The following is a 16,020-nucleotide window of genomic DNA, read 5'->3' on the forward strand; positions in this document are numbered from 1 at the left end:
GATCTCTCATGGAAAATACAAGAGGAAGTAATGATATTAGAGGATGTCCGAATGTTTTTAATATTGTTAATAACAAAATCGAATAAAATCATACTGTGGCAAATCAAAGGTTTGTTTAATTTTTATTAGAATGCAATTCATGTTAATAATTAAAAAAAATCCCTTGTTTTCTTTGAATTAGATGAATGGACCTTGATATTTGGTGACCCAACGAAGTTTGGCCTGGGATTGTTCTCCATCGTTTTTGACATTGTGTTTATGGTGCAGCATTATTGCTTATACAGTCATAAATATGATATTTTAACACATGACCAATAATGTGTAAAGGGAAAGTAATAATTTAAGACGGTTGATTCATGTTCCTACATATGATATTCCAGACATGGCAAAAGTGTGATTTTTCTAATGATCAATGAATGTAAATTTACCATGAACTACATTGCAAGGTGTATTCGAAACATGGAGCTCATTCTTAATGATAAGTACCAGTAGTGCCTTACTGTACGACCAGACTATGCAGGTGAAGACTGCAAGAAAGTGACTTCAACTCCGTGATTCTTCAAGCTTTGGGGAAGATCCTGGCCAAACATTCTGGCTTATGTAAGAGTCAGACCATCGTGACATTGGAAACAATGGATGAAAGCTAACTAGCGAGAGGACCCATACTGTGGAATGGATGAAATCAGATTTACAACCCCTCAGGACTCCGAAAGAAGCAACTGTTATGCGTTTGAAAGCATAGATTTAACTGGGTTCTCCAAGGTAGTTAAAAGCTTAGTTTGGCAAGGCAGAGACAATATTTACCTAAATGATTAGACAACGATGACTTGTTTAAAGCCGATTTTTTTCATCAAATACACTCTTTTTAAATTTGTGATTTTCTTTTTTTTCTCAATTTTCTTACTTTTTTTGTAAAAGCCTTAGAGACCCAGCGACTGAGCGTTGACTTTGGGTTTAAAGCCATAAGATACTGACGCCACCAGCACACTAACTGTAAAGAACAGAGCCAGCCAGAGACGTCTATCGTTTGTTTTTTTTAAACTTCATTCACCAGTACACTTACTCTTTCTGGGTCTTTAAATTGGTGAGGTGTCTCCATGACGACAAAGACTGGAGTATTGTCTCAGCCAAGACAATCAACTTTCTTCAGATAAGGAAAGGCTTCAGCGGATGTGTCCTGAAGGATGTGTTATACTTCATACAAGAAGTAGGCTCCTTAAATGGTGTTTCAGACCTTCTTTCCCACAACTTGCACAGGCATACATTCTCACTCTTTAACAGAATTACCAGCTTCCTCTGACAGAAGGCATGGGTATCCAGGGTCAGTTTATGTGGTCGTACAGTCATTGTGTTAGATTGTTTATCACGGTGGAAATTGGAAGTGTTGTACATCTCCAACAAAATTCATATTACTCAGTTTTCTTTACAGGACCCGAAACACCTGTTTAAAAAAAGTAAAATTATTGCAACAGCAAATGGAAGAGGTCTCTGCGCATTTTCAGCCTCTTTCCTTAACTGCAAATTCCTTATTTAGTTATGCTTAATAAGGACAGCTATGACTTAGCCTGTCCGTATTTTAGAGACAAAGGCTTACCGTAAATAACATGGATAACATTGTGGCTCTCTTTCTGTCAGTCTTTGCACAATAACATTGAACTTTATATTTTTGGGAACGCACTTTTATTACGTACACTATTTGTAATCAAATGTACATAATGTATTTGAAGCAGAACTCCGAATTTTGATGAATATACATTCCAGGTAATAATGCTTGAATCGATCGATCGATCAAGGTTGAATTTTTAAATGATGTCCCATATTCATTAAGTGAATAGTTTACAGTGTGCTAACAGCCTGCCTCTTAATCCATAGAATGTCAGGGGTTTTGCTGGGATGCCTGCCTCGATGTATCGGTGCATTGTTCCACCACTTCTCAGAAATAAAAACGCCATATTGGTGGATTACATGACAGAAATGTATTTAATGATTTGCATTCTTAGAGTGTGAGTGGTTGGTCAATACGATTTTGTATCTGAAGTGTGAAGGGTGCATCCTCTGCTAAGGATTGAACGTTTCCCTACTTGAGCACAATGTTGATTTAAGACCATTACTATTAACACCCAGGCTTTTCAGTGTGCACATTTTTCTGTGTTGTTTTTGGACAGCTCTCATGTTTCCCATTTGGCCTGTTCCTGACTGAAAGACCTTAAACTTATATCCTTAAGCTCGACATCTCCCGATGCTTTTCTCAAAAGGTACCCGAGCCCTGTGCTTTAGTTTGCCCAGTGCTCACAGGTACTGAGTACCGGCACTTCTCCTGCCCCGGGAGAATACCAGTACCCAGGAACAGCAGGCTCACTAATGCTAATGCTGCTGACGATGTCAGGGTAGGGTGTCTGGCTGCCAAAATGTAATTGTAGTTATTTGCTGATTCCCTCCTGAATTATTCAGCAGAGGGTCTACTGTAAGGCTGTCTGAGTGTTGAGAAGCTAAACGTCACACTTGTTGATACAATTTCCACCCCTGCTGTCAGATAAAATCACAGTGTTAGTGTGCCTTGCCGCCTTGCAGTTGTACCAATGAAATCCAGGGCAGCTGGCGCATAACAATAATGGAGAAAGACGCGAGAGTCATAAGAATTAAAAAATGTTTTCAATCTTGTGTTTGATACTGTGTGCGTAAAAAGCTTCTTTTTGGGGGGTGGAGCGGGGGTGGTCAGAAGGAGGGGGGGATGTGGAGGGGGGTGGGGGGAGGGTCCGGACGCTGATGGAAGTATTTTCAAAAGAAATGCCAGTGTTGTGTGTGCACGTTTGTCTGCTTGTGTCTCCGTGATTGTGTGCGCACCTTTTGTGCCCAGTACAGAGTAAAAATGGGCATCCGAGAGCTGCAAATATTACAAACCTAGAAAACTTCAGCACAATGTCATGTTTGGGCTTTATTTTTAGTGTCACGAGGTCCACCGTGTTAATATTAATACATTTGTCACGTGTTTTAGCATGCTCTGCAATTGCTGTAGCAGTCGCCATTTTTGTTGTTCCAAAGTTTCTATCGCCATTTGCCAGTGGAAGACTGGTCATTAAATCAATAGTGCCAGTGCCAGTCGGGCTTGGCTATGACTGCATTCATGGTTAAGGGAGTCCTTATTTTCTGGTTTAGGGCTTCTTCACACCTCTTAGTATTAGCATACCTAAATTTAAAGGCTTTGTCCATCTAACCTAGTAATGAAACGCTGACACCTGTGCAAACAGGGCCACCCCAGGCATTTCCCTGCTGAGTACTTTCGCATTCAGTAACCAGAGATGGGATTTCAGTAAATGTAATAGTCTTAGCACACAATATTGCACTGCGAGTTCATGACGCTCACTGAAAACAATAAACCTGGCTTTCTACTTGACACAGAACTTGCTCAAGCACAAGGAGTAGATCTGGAAGCAGGGCCAGAACACGATCCCCAACGCCTGCCCGGAAATCTCGGAGGACTTACGCCACCATTCATGTAGATCCCCCTACATGGTATACGTCCACAAGATCATTGAAAGGGGGCTATTCACTGATTCTCATGAACACTCCACCAGAGAGAGTATCTCTCTCCCGTAGATGACATCAACACATTTCATGAGGTATTGGTCAGAGGAGCAACCGAGTTGAGCATTAATATTCCAGCAGCTGCTGCAACCTCATCAGTCATTTTCAAGACCTTGCATCATAGGTCCTCTTCAAGATCATTGCTTCCTTGGTTCTAGGTTGGCTCCAGCCAGTGATGGACATTTTTCTTACTCCAGCCTCTCTTCATGCGGCTCCACCAAAGAGTTTAAAGAAATATAAGGTGCCAGACCAAGACCCTTGATTTCTAAAAAGCGACCCTCCACCAGACTCAATATAGCCGCTGCCAAGAAGACCCACCCAATTGCAGCTTCGTCATCTGTAATACACAGATTCCTTGGGCAGGAAAATGTGTGGCATTACCGCCTCATTCATGAAGGGCTCCAGAATTACTGGTACGCTATGATAGATCCCTCTGGGACTCCCTCAACAGGTTTTCAGAAAAGCTCCCCAGCGAAGATAGGACTTCAACGAGATCCTGCAGGGAGGAGGTCTGGTTGCTAACCAATTAATTCGCTTAGCGGCTGATGGCTCTGACCTGGGAGCCCTCAGCTATTTGCATGGGATATGGGCAAGATGCTCATAGTGGCTTCGCCTGACCGGCCTTTAGCCAGAAGCGCAGAAGTACATCCTGAACCTTCCTATTATGGGTAATTCATTATTTGTATCACACCCGGATATGAAATGGTAAAAAAGAAGTCGGAATTGGACACACTCAAGGCCTTGGGCCTGGAAAAGAAAAAAGAATACCATAGAAGGTACAAGCCATTTGACAGGCATCTGTTCCAGTAGAGGGTTTAAACCCCTCACTGGGTTCTGCACCAACACCAACAACCCAGATCACAGTACAAGTCGCACAGATCTACTTGTGAACGAGGAGCTAATAGACAACTAACAGCTTCCTCCGGGAACCCAGCAAGCAATCAGTTGTTGCTGTTACCCTCTCTGGTGGGGGGAAGTATCAGCAGACATAGAAACAAGTGGCGAAACATCACAGCGTCAAATGGGTGTTAAATATTGTAGAGAATGGATACGCACTATGCTTCAAATCTCCACCTCTGCAAGTCCCACCATCAAAAACATCTTGCCACCAACAAAGGCTACTACAAAACGAGGTCCTCAATCTACTTCGCCTAGAGGCAGTTCCCCTTTCTCTTAGGGGAATGGGAGTGTATTCTCAATATTTCCTGGTAAGGAAAAAAGGCCCCATTCTCGACTTGTGCATCCTAAACAAATCTATAAAAAGGAGACATTCAGAATGCTTGCTCTCCACCAGATTTACCATCAACTCCATTAGGGGAACTGGATGTGTTTTATCGACCTTCAGGAGGCCTACCTCCACATCCCAATCAAAGGTGTTTCAGGTGTAAAGTGGCATCCAAGGATTACCAATACAAGGTACTGCTGTTTAGCCTGAAATCAGCTCCTCGCACATTTTCCAGAGGCATGGCAGTTGCAGGAGCAGCCCTATGATGGAAGAGTTTATTCATTTACCCGTACCTAGACGACTGGCTGGTGAAAAGCTCCTCTCCAGATCAAGCAAGAAAACATTACAATGTTTGTCTCGAGACCCTCCTATCCACTCAAAGGCTGTATTACCTAAGGTGAGCCTGGACATAAAAATCGCAAAAGTGTGTACTTCGGAGGAGAAACTATCCTCTGTTGCTCAAAAGTGTTAAACCCTTTTACAAACACTGCATCCAACAGCCAGACAGATGGCTTTGCTCCTAGGATCAGTGGCCTCATGCATATTTCTGGGCTCCAAAGCCAGACTGCACATGGGGCCATTCCAAAACAATTGTGAGGATCAATGGAACCAATACACGAACCACTGGTACGACAGGCTTACCCCGTGACAAGCGCCGAAGAGTTCGCTACCGTGGTGTACTCAAGGGAAAAAATCTACTCAGCGGTGTCCGTTTTCACCAGAACACTCTGAAAAAGAAAACACTCATTACAGATGCATCTCTTCAGGACTGGGGAGCTCACATGGGCACCCAATAGACACAGGGCCTGTGGTTGACCAAGGAACAACTATTGTCATATTAACATGCTGTTCATCTAGCCCTCAGATTCTTTATTCCCTCCATCCAAACCAACGAGCTCCTTGTATAAACAGACAACACTACCAGGATGCACTGTCTAAACATGCATGAGGGCACTCGATCTTGCCCCCAATGCATGGAACCGTAGGCCATCTGGAATTGGCTGATATCGAGGAAGTTAACTATCTTGGCTGTTCACCTGCCAGGAGTCTACAATACACAAGCGGACTCTCTCAGCTGAAACATTCGCTGACATGCATGACTGCATACTACACAATTACATTGTGCAAGACATTTTTGAAGATTGGGGTCATCCACAGATCGACCTGTTCGCAAAAGAAAGCAATAAAAAAATGTCTTGGCTTTGCATCCAGGTTCTACCAACCAGGAAAGAAGGGGCATGCACTTTTGATTGACTGGTCCTGGACATTTCTGTACACATTCCCCCCCATTCCCCTGATATCAACAGTCATCAACAAACTGTACTGAGCCAGGGTCAGAATGATCCTAATAGCTCTGGAATGGCCTTGCCAGTGGTGGTACGCAGATCTCCTCCACCTGTCCGAACGACCACACAGCCATGCAGACCTGATCTCCTGCACAAGCTGGGCAGGAAGATATTCCACCCCAAACTTCCCTTGTTCAGCTGACAGCATGGCTCCTGAATTCCTGCAGTGGAGACACTTAGGACTGTTTAAAGAATGCATGGGCATTCTTTAAAAGTCCAGGAGGCTTTCCACCAGATGCTTTCAAATGGAAGAGATTTTATATGTGGTGTGTTTATATCATTACTACCAAATTGAGGGGCAGGAGCATTTCAGTCATTTTTAGTAGGTTTTTATAATAAAACATATTCCGTAAAATATACAAAAATGCACTCTTGGCATAGTACAACATCTAAATAGAGCCGAAGACTGAACACTATAAACATCCGTCTAGATCATGGTTTGACTCAGACATCAATGAAGAAAGGAGACAACTAAGAGCCACAGAAAGACGATGGAGGATCATACCCACTACCCCCCATCGTGATCAACTCAGAATTGTCCGGAAGAAATACAATAGTCATATCAAGAACAAAAAATCGGAGTATTTCCGCTCCGCTCTGGATAGTGCAAAAAACAGACCCAAGGAGCTTTCAGACAACAAACCTCCAAACCTGATACGTCCCTGGGGCAGGCATCCAAAGAACGGTGTGACAAATTCGCACACTTCTTCAATGATAAGATCTCCAAGATCGAGCGTTCTCTGGACATCAACTCCACCTCTGTTCCCCATAGCAGCCCAGTTAGGGCGCTTGGTAGCGCTCCCTTCCCCACCACTAAAACCTGGTCACTCTTCCAGTCTATTCAAGCAGAAGAGATAGTCAAACTTATCTCCACATCTAAACCTTCTTTTCACGCCCTAGACCCTCTTCCTGCTCAACTCACCAAAAAACTCAAACTCTCCCTAGCCCCACTCTGGTGCAGGATTATAAACAGCTTCCTAGAAACTGGTACCGTTCCAGATTGTCTAAAAGTGGGACAAGTCACCCCACTGCTGAAAAAACCAGGCCTGGACATAAATGACTTAAACAACTTCAGACCCATCTCTAACCTTCCTCTTCTTTCCGAAACCCTAGAAACATGTGTTCTCCAACAATTAACTCAACATTTGGACAATACCAACCTCCTCGATTCGCATCAGTCAGGATTCAGGAAAGGGTGCAGCACAGAAACCACAATCCTCAACATAATTGATGATATCCACAAATCACTTGACTCAGATCAATGCTGCCTCCTCATTCTCCTACACCTTTCGGCAGCATTCGACACAGTAGATCACAAACTTCTCCTCAAGGCTTTCGAAGAAAGGGCCGGGCTAGACGAGATAGTCCTCATATGGTTCTCCTCATTCCTGCACAACCGCTCCCAGAGAATCAAAATCAAAAGCTTTGAATCTGACCTTCACCCAATCAAGAGGGGAGTCCCCCAAGGTTAAGTGCTCTCTCATCAGCTCTTCAACATCTACATGGAACCCCTCACCACCCTACTCAGAAAAGCTAACATCCTTTTCCACCTATATGCTGATGATACTCAATTTTACCTGGAAATCTCCTCTGCTAAAGACATCCAAAGACTCAGTGAAACACTAAGGGAAGTACAACTTTGACTGTCAAGCAACCACTGAAAACTGAATCCGGATAAAACCGAACTACTCCTCATCTCAAACAAAGAAGAGAACCCACAAATGGTCGAGTGGTTAAAAGCTATTGATGCGCTTAATAGGAACCTCTCCTTGGCCGACTGTTAAATCACTAGGCATCACGCTAGACTCTAAACTGGGCATGACCAAACATATTAAGATCTTGGCGAAGAGCGCCTTCCTCAACCTGAAGCTACTAAACAAAATAAAACCTTTCATTCCACCCAAAGATCTCAAGCAAGCCACCCAAGCACTGGTGCTGTCAAGACTGGACTATGGAAACGCAGTCCTCTCGGGAATTGCTAAAACTCATCTTGCTCCTCTGAAAACCACTCTCAACGCGGCTGCCAGAATGGTCACTGAAATAAAGAAATTTGATCACATCTCTTCTGAACTCACAGAACTCAATTGGCTACCAATAGAAATGCGGGCGAACTTCAGGACAGCTTGCCTCACCCACAAAGCTCTGCACACAGGCAAACCTGAATACCTGGCGGCCAAACTCAAAAAAGCAGGTCAGAACAGGAACCTCAGAAGTTCTAACACCTTACTTCTTATCCCTCTAAAATCACGAAAACAAAAAACCGCAACCAGGTCCTTCGCCGGAAATGCGCCCAAAATATGGAACTCTATCCCCCCAAATCAGAACTATTCCCTCCTTCGCTAAATTCAAAAGTCAGCTTAAAATCCTTTTCCTAGATCGATCTGTAACGAACAGATAGAAGCAGGTGGAGTTCTGAAAGTGACACTGCGCCTCTCTCGGATGAGGGTTAACAAGGCCCTGAAAAGGAACTCTGCATCATTGCACTTACTATTGCTCCTATCCGGAATGTATCGCTTTATTGTACTATGTTCTGCTCTCTTTTCCTTTGCTCTGTAACTGTTGTGAAGCGCTCCAATACCCTCCGGTCAGGCTAGCGCTATATAAAACTTCTTAAATAAATAAATAAACAACAAATATTATTCAAACAATATATAAACAAGAGGTGTGAACACAAATCACCCATGAAGATAGAATATTATACACCAATAAATGATCTTCCGAAAACCTTAAGCAATAATAAAAAGAAGAAAAGAAAAAAGGAAAGATGAATAATAAAGAGAAAAGACTAATAACAATAACTAAACAATAAGGTCTGTACAGAGAAATTTAAGAGTTCTGCAGCAACATCAGTTATGAAAAATAATAAGTACAATGCATCTTTAAGAAGAAATTGTGTTATGGATGAAAAGATATCTAGAAAGAACCACTTAGAAATAATACCTATGAAATTATCACAGTGATTTGTGTGCATAAATATATGTCTAAAAGTATTCCACATAGATCTGGTAGAGGATTTCCATGGAGAGTTCTGTAAAGCGATGTTATTGGCGCCCCTGAGGTGAATAATCCAGTACATCCAACCTTTATATGAGGTCTTATGTGTATCTTTCCAATTATTTAGTACCATTTTTATTGCTGATGTTAATAAAAGGTCTAATAGGGCTTTACCTGCATCGTTAAATGTATCAACCGCTAAACAACCAACTGTTAAAGTGGAAAATTCTGTTTTTAACTTTCAATGAAATAGATTTGAGAGGATATCAAAAACATTGGGCTAGATCACCTGTTTCTTACTTACAATTCCAGCAAATAGGATCATCGCAAAGGTGTTGTGAATGCAGCCGAGCCGGCGTCCAAAAGGCCTTATGTAAAAGCCAGAATTTAGTTTGGGGCAAAACTGGGGATATTTTATTACTGGTAGTAGAACTCCATACGTGTGGCCAAATAGATTTTTGTTTAGATTCGAGATTTTGGAACGAGGTTTGTAAAAGTGTGAAACTTGGTGTCCTAGCTTATTAATCCTTGTGACAAAAAGTGGTAGTGATGGGGGTGAGTTATGTAATTCGGCATTTGTTAGTGCCGCTCTAACTTTAAACAAATTCTAAAATTCAATGTTATAATTTGTATCTGGATTGAAGTTCCATAAACGTAAGTGGATAAGATACATTTTCTAACTGATAAGGAAAGAATATACCCTGTTTGATCCAAGTATCATAATTTAAACTTTTCCCTTTATATAGAATATAACGATTGTACAATATAGATTCCAGCTTGGATCCCTTTATGCTTGAATCAAGTTTCTTGTCTACCTTTAATAGCGCCCTTCTCTTATATTTGAAAATAGATTTAGATCTAGTTAAATATGTTTGGTTAAAGGTGAGCAGGGCAAGAGGGTTAAGATTCTCAAGAATAGCCTTTTCAACCTCTAACCAGACCGGGGTATAATTGATAGGCGGCAAAATCCAATAAGATCCCTGTTTAGCCAAAAATGCTGTTTGATATATTTTAAAAACCAGTTAAATTAACTCCACCTAAGATTTGTCTAGCCTTAGCTTTTTTTTAGTCAAATTTTAGCTTTCTTGTCTTGCCATAAGAATTTCGAGAGAAGGATGTCCAATTTGTGGTGGAAGTCTTCTGTTGGGGTAAGTGGAAGCATGGTGATAAGGTAATTAATTATGGGCGTAATCATCATCTTTATTGTTTCTATTCTCCCCCACCATGTAATGAATTGTGGTGACCATAAATCAAGTAGTTTTGTAACCTTCTCCAATGTTGTCTTTTGATTGTGAGAGAATATCAATTCAATTACTACCAAATTCAATACCTAAATATTTTATATATCCCGCTTGCCACGCCAGAACTGAATAACCTGAAATTTCTTTGGTACAATGAATATTCAGAGGTTTTACCTCCGATTTGTCCCTATTAAGTTTGTATCCTGAGTGTATAGAGTATTCCCCGATTGTGAGCACCAGAGCTTCAATTGAAGGACCCAGATTTTCAGTTATTATTAATATATCATCCATGTAGGTGGCTAATTTAAGCTGAGTATTGTTAGACCCTACTCCCTTTATGACCGTGTTCAACTTGATGCCTTGAATTAAGGGTTCTAACATTAAAAGAAAAAGAGATGTCTTGTACCTTGTTGTAAAATGAAAGACTCAGAAAGTGCACCGTTGATCGCAATGCGTGCCGAAGGCGACAGATATAAGGCCATGACCATATTTATATAGGATTCCCCCAAGTTAAACGAATGCATGCATTGTTTTAAAAATGACCATGAAAGCCTGTCAAATGCATTTTCAGCATCTAGAGTAATCGCTATAGTAGGTTCATCTGTAGTAGAAGCGTTTTGCAGAACATGGCACAAGCGAGTATTGTCGTCGGACATATGATTTTTAAGAAAAGCAACCTGTGAATTACTTATCAAACATGGAAGAACTGTGTTAAGTCTTGTGGCAAAAATGTTTGCATACATTTTATAATCAACATTAATGAGAGATATCGGTCTATAATTCTTTGGTAATAAGGGGTTCTTCCCTTATTTAGGTATAACTATAATGTTAGATTCTGTCATGGAATCAGTTGTACGTCCTTGATTAGCTATATTATCAAATACTTTTAACATAGTCGGTTGCAATATGGCAGTAAACTTTTTGTAGAACTTGGCTGTAATCCCAGGACTGGAGCCTTATTATCTTTCAGGGATTTTGAAACTTCTTTTTTTTTTAAACATATTTATTAGACATAAGACATGATAACCAATTCATTCAAATATTCAAATAGACATACATATTAACCATGTCGAACATCCCAATTTTTTCCTTTTCACCCAGCCACCCCACCCGCCAGGGGGACGCGACGGAGAAAAAAGGGAAGAAAAAGAAAAAACTGAATAAGAAATGTAAGATTGGATGTAACAACAAAAAGAGAAAAAAAAAGCATAAAAAAACTGGCAATTCATTCAATAAAAAAAAAGAAAAAACCCTTGATCACTAATTCTCAAGAGACATCCAATTGTTCAAAGATTCCCATATACGTTCTCCCTCTCTCCGAACCCTAGGGCTTCTTCTCCTGTAAACTAGCATTTCCCACTTACTCACATTGACAAGCTTGGCCAACCAATCATACACGTTCGGGGGAGTGGGTTCCAACCAAATAGTAGCAATTGACAATCGTAGAGTTGCCATGGCTATGAAGAAAAATTTACGCTCAAATTTGGTCAAATTTTGATCTACTACACCCAGCATTATAGCCTGAGGGTTCAGTAGTATCCTCTGCTCCAACATTTGTTCCAAATATTGCTCGACCTTATTTAAAAGAAGCGTTAAACAAGGACAAGATGCGAGCATATGAATGGCATCGACCGCATACTCCCCACACCTGGGACAATCAACCCCTACTGTACCCCCCATTGTTGTATACGATGTGGAGTGATATATAGGTTGAGCCATGTCTCAAAACACTGGACCTGGGGGTTTGCTGAAATAGTAGCCGTTTGGCTGTAGCCTAAAGATTCCTCACAGGCCTCCTGCCCCGCATTTAATCCAATCTGCCACCGACTGAAGTGTTTAGCTAAATCATCACTCCGAGTCTCGTTTAGTAATTTATACATCCTAGAAATAGTTGGTTGTCCCCCCTTAATAGCATCGATAAGCGGAATTTGACACCAACTAACCGTTTTTCTTACAAAAAATCAGATCTGTAAAAACTTAAAAAATGTCTATTGCTAACTCCAAACTTCTGTTTTATAATTTCAAATGTCAACAGCCCGGATAACAAGACTATATCCCCAATTACGGTGACCCCTTGTGATACCCATTCTTTAACCCCTTCCATGCTCATGACAAGGTCAGCTCGTCATGAGGCACACTGGAGCTGTGCTAATGACGAGCTGACCTTGTCATGAACAATGGGAAATCTGGGCATGCAGCACAGGGGGGAAACCTCTAGCATTGAAGGTGTTAAAATATCCATCCTGGAAAATTCCAGGTAGTAGGGTATTCCCTACCAGAGGGGAATAGATATGGAGCGGACCTATACTACACAGCTTCCGGACCCCAGACCAGACTTTGAAAGCTGCCCACAACACCTTAAACCTAACCCATTTAAAGTAAGCAAAATCAATATGTCTAAATAATAGAGCTCGCGCTTCCGCTCCCAAAATTAAATGATAAATTTAAATATCCGTGCATTCTAGATCTTCAACATCTAAAAGTTCCCCAATATGCCTAACCATTATTGCCCAGTAATATATCTGACAATTGGGTACTGACCATCCCCCCCTCTCCCTAGGCAATGTCATATATTTCATGGCCCGTCTAGGCCGTTTCCCTGCCCATAGAAACCGGGAGATGATCCGATCCAGCTTTATAAACCAATTTTGCACAAATAATAAAGGAATAGCTCTTAAATAATATAATATTTTGGGTAGGAATATCATTTTGACCACATTGCATCGGCCCATTAGTGTTAGTTGAAGATTATTCAATCGGCGGGCGTCCCCATCAATTTTATCTATCAGCGGATTTAGATTAATCGGTATTATCTTATCTACATTAGCACAGATCTCTACCCCCAGATATTTCACATGATGCAACACCTGGGGATCTGCTAAAGTAATTTTATCATTGTGTATTATTTGAGTCGTGGCCTCATTTAAATGATACCCTGAGAGTAATCCGAACTGTGACGTGAGAATCTGAATTTCTTGTAAAGCCACCAGAGGAGACTCTGTTAAAATGGCTAGGTCATCCGCATACCGTAGAACTTTGGTGTCCCCCCCTTTGAACATATTGGACGAATCAAGTTGTTAAAAGAAAGTTTTTTAATTAAGGGGTCTATATAAATAGCAAATAATAAGAGGGAACAGGGACAGCCCTGCCTTGTACCTCTCAGAATATTGATTATGCCTGACTGAATTCCCATGACAGAGATCTGGGCTTTAGGTTGTTTATACATGCTCTTTATTGCACAAATAAATTTGTCCCCCAACCCATAATGTTTCTTAGTAGCCCATAAAAAAGGCCAGGAGACCCTATCAAAAGCTTTCTCTGCATCAAGCAGAATTAAAGCCATAGGGTCTCCTGAAACCTTAGTAAAATCAAACAACGCTATTGTGCGCTGTATATGATCTATTGTTTCCCGTCCGGGCACAAACCCATGCTGCTGGGGGGAAACAAGCTTTTTACTCACCCCCGAAAACCGGTTCGCCAATATCTTGGCATAGATCTTTATATCACTGTGTATAAGTGTGATAGGTCGATAGTACACTGTATCCGAGGGTTCCTTGCCCTCTTTAAAAATGTCACGATTCGGGCTCTTCTCCACGATTCAGGGGGCAGATCCCCTTTCTGAATCCTCCGGAACATTTCAATCATAATTGGTGAGAGTTGGGAACGAAAACATTTGTAAAATTCCCCTGGTAAAAAATCAGGGCCTACAGCTTTGCCAGGCGGAAGGGAATCTATAGCTAGCCAAATTTCATCCATTCCTATATCTGTGTCTAACATATCCTTCTCCTCAAGGGACAGAGCCTCGACCGCTATTTCCCTCAAATACTCTAAAATTTCATCCTGTATTGCCTCATTTTCCTGAATATCCTCTTTATACAGTTTTTGATAACATTTCTGAAAATCTACAGCGATAGCACCTTCCTCAGAAACTAGACCCACATCCGGATCAAAGATATTTTTAATGCGCATTGCCGACTCTCTCTCCCTAGTTCTAGAAGCAAGTAGATGTCCAGCTCTTTCACTATTTTCGAACATCTTGGATCTCCATGCCACAAATTTGCTTGCCGCCTTACTTTGTGATATTTCTATTATAGCTGATTTAGCTAATATAATCTGGGTTTGCACAAGATCACTATCCTCATCCTGAGCGAGGGCACAAGTTAAATTAACTTCCGCCTTCTCTAGATCAGCATATAACTTCACTAATGTAGCTTTTTCTTTTTTCTGACTCTCCCAGCCAAAACGGGTAGTCTCACCCCTTATCCCGTCTTTTAGTGTGTCCCACACATTTTGTATCCCGGTGCTACCCAAATTTTCCTCTAAAAATCTTGTAATCCAAACAGCCATGACCTCTATATAAATACTATCTCTGAGCAGCCATCGATTGAACGTCCACATGTCTGGTTTGTCCCTACTGCATTGCACACTGATCTCAAGTACGAGCGGATTATGATCCGACATCACTCTAGGATATCGCATAATATTATATTTGGCAGCAAGTGCAGAAGAAATAACAAAGTAATTCAATCTAGAACACATTTTGTGAGGAGCGGAAAAATAAGTAAATCCAGGATCCTTAGGTCTAAGAAATGCCCAGACATCAATCAGACCGTGCAGATCCATCATATACCGAAGGGGCTCTATATACCTTTGGTTTCCGTCCCACATAAGTTGCCCCGGATTGATTCATCAAGTCACAATCAATATTTATATTGAGATCCCCACACATTATCAGTGGCGAAGGCCAGCCTAACAACTCCAAATTCAACCATTTATAAATTTCTGGGTCATCAAGAACTGGCCCATATATCGAACATAATGTCAATTCTTTATTTAAAAATTTGCCATGCACTATAACCCAACGCCCGTATGGATCTACTGCAGATCGAAAAATGTTAGCCTTACTACGTCTATCCAGAATGGCCAATCCTTTAGTCTTGGCTTCTAGTTTAGTCCATGAAACTAGCTGGAACCCCTCAAACTCCAAACATTTATGCCTACTAGCCTCGATATGCGTTTCTTGGAGGCAGATAATATCTGCCCGCAAGAACCGAAGATCTTCTCTAATACGACGACGTTTAATGGGATCATTTAGCCTGCAAATATTGATAGATGCTACTCGAATTCCAGCCATAATATTAAATACATACTTCTGATTTTGAAACTGCCAGTCTTAAGCATCACATTAAACAAACTCCATCCTTTAACAACAACCAATCTTCCCCCCTCAGCATCGCACTCCCTTCCCCCCCTTTCCAACCCACCTTCCTGAACACCCAACCCCCAGCTACCCCCCACCCACAAAAGACAAAAATACAGCATATAATAACCAATAAATCAACAAGAAAAAAAAAGAAAGAGCAGATATATACACAGCTCCTAGGAAATACAGAAGGTATACACCAAACTCAGTATCCTCTATACTTAAGTCCACAATTAACCATCCGGAAGTTCATTCAGAAATACCTCAGCTTGTATTTCGGATAAAAACACCCGTGTTTTGCCACGAAAAATAACCTTTAACCTTGCAGGGTTCATTAAATAAACCTGACATCCCTTTTTTTTAAAAGGATTGATCAGTGAGCGGAGTCGCCACCTCTGTTCCACTGTTGCATGGCAAAAATCGGGG

General features: G+C 41.3%; 1 protein-coding gene across 3 annotated transcripts in view; it reads left to right on the forward strand.

Annotated features, from left to right (window-relative positions):
• The window catches only part of CTNS (cystinosin, lysosomal cystine transporter), a 385,893-nt gene extending 383,924 nt beyond the window's left edge, over positions 1-1,969 (forward strand). For all 3 annotated transcript variants that reach the window (XM_078679945.1, XM_078679944.1, XM_078679943.1), the window contains one exon: positions 182-1,969. In XM_078679945.1, coding sequence (XP_078536071.1) covers positions 182-318 — 137 coding nt within the window. In that variant the 3' untranslated portion in view covers positions 319-1,969. The remainder of the gene's footprint in view (positions 1-181) is intronic.
• The last annotated feature ends 14,051 nt before the right edge of the window (positions 1,970-16,020 follow it).

Source organism: Lissotriton helveticus, chromosome 3_1 (genome assembly GCF_964261635.1).
Source record: "Lissotriton helveticus chromosome 3_1, aLisHel1.1, whole genome shotgun sequence".
In the NCBI taxonomy this organism is placed as follows: domain Eukaryota; kingdom Metazoa; phylum Chordata; class Amphibia; order Caudata; family Salamandridae; genus Lissotriton; species Lissotriton helveticus.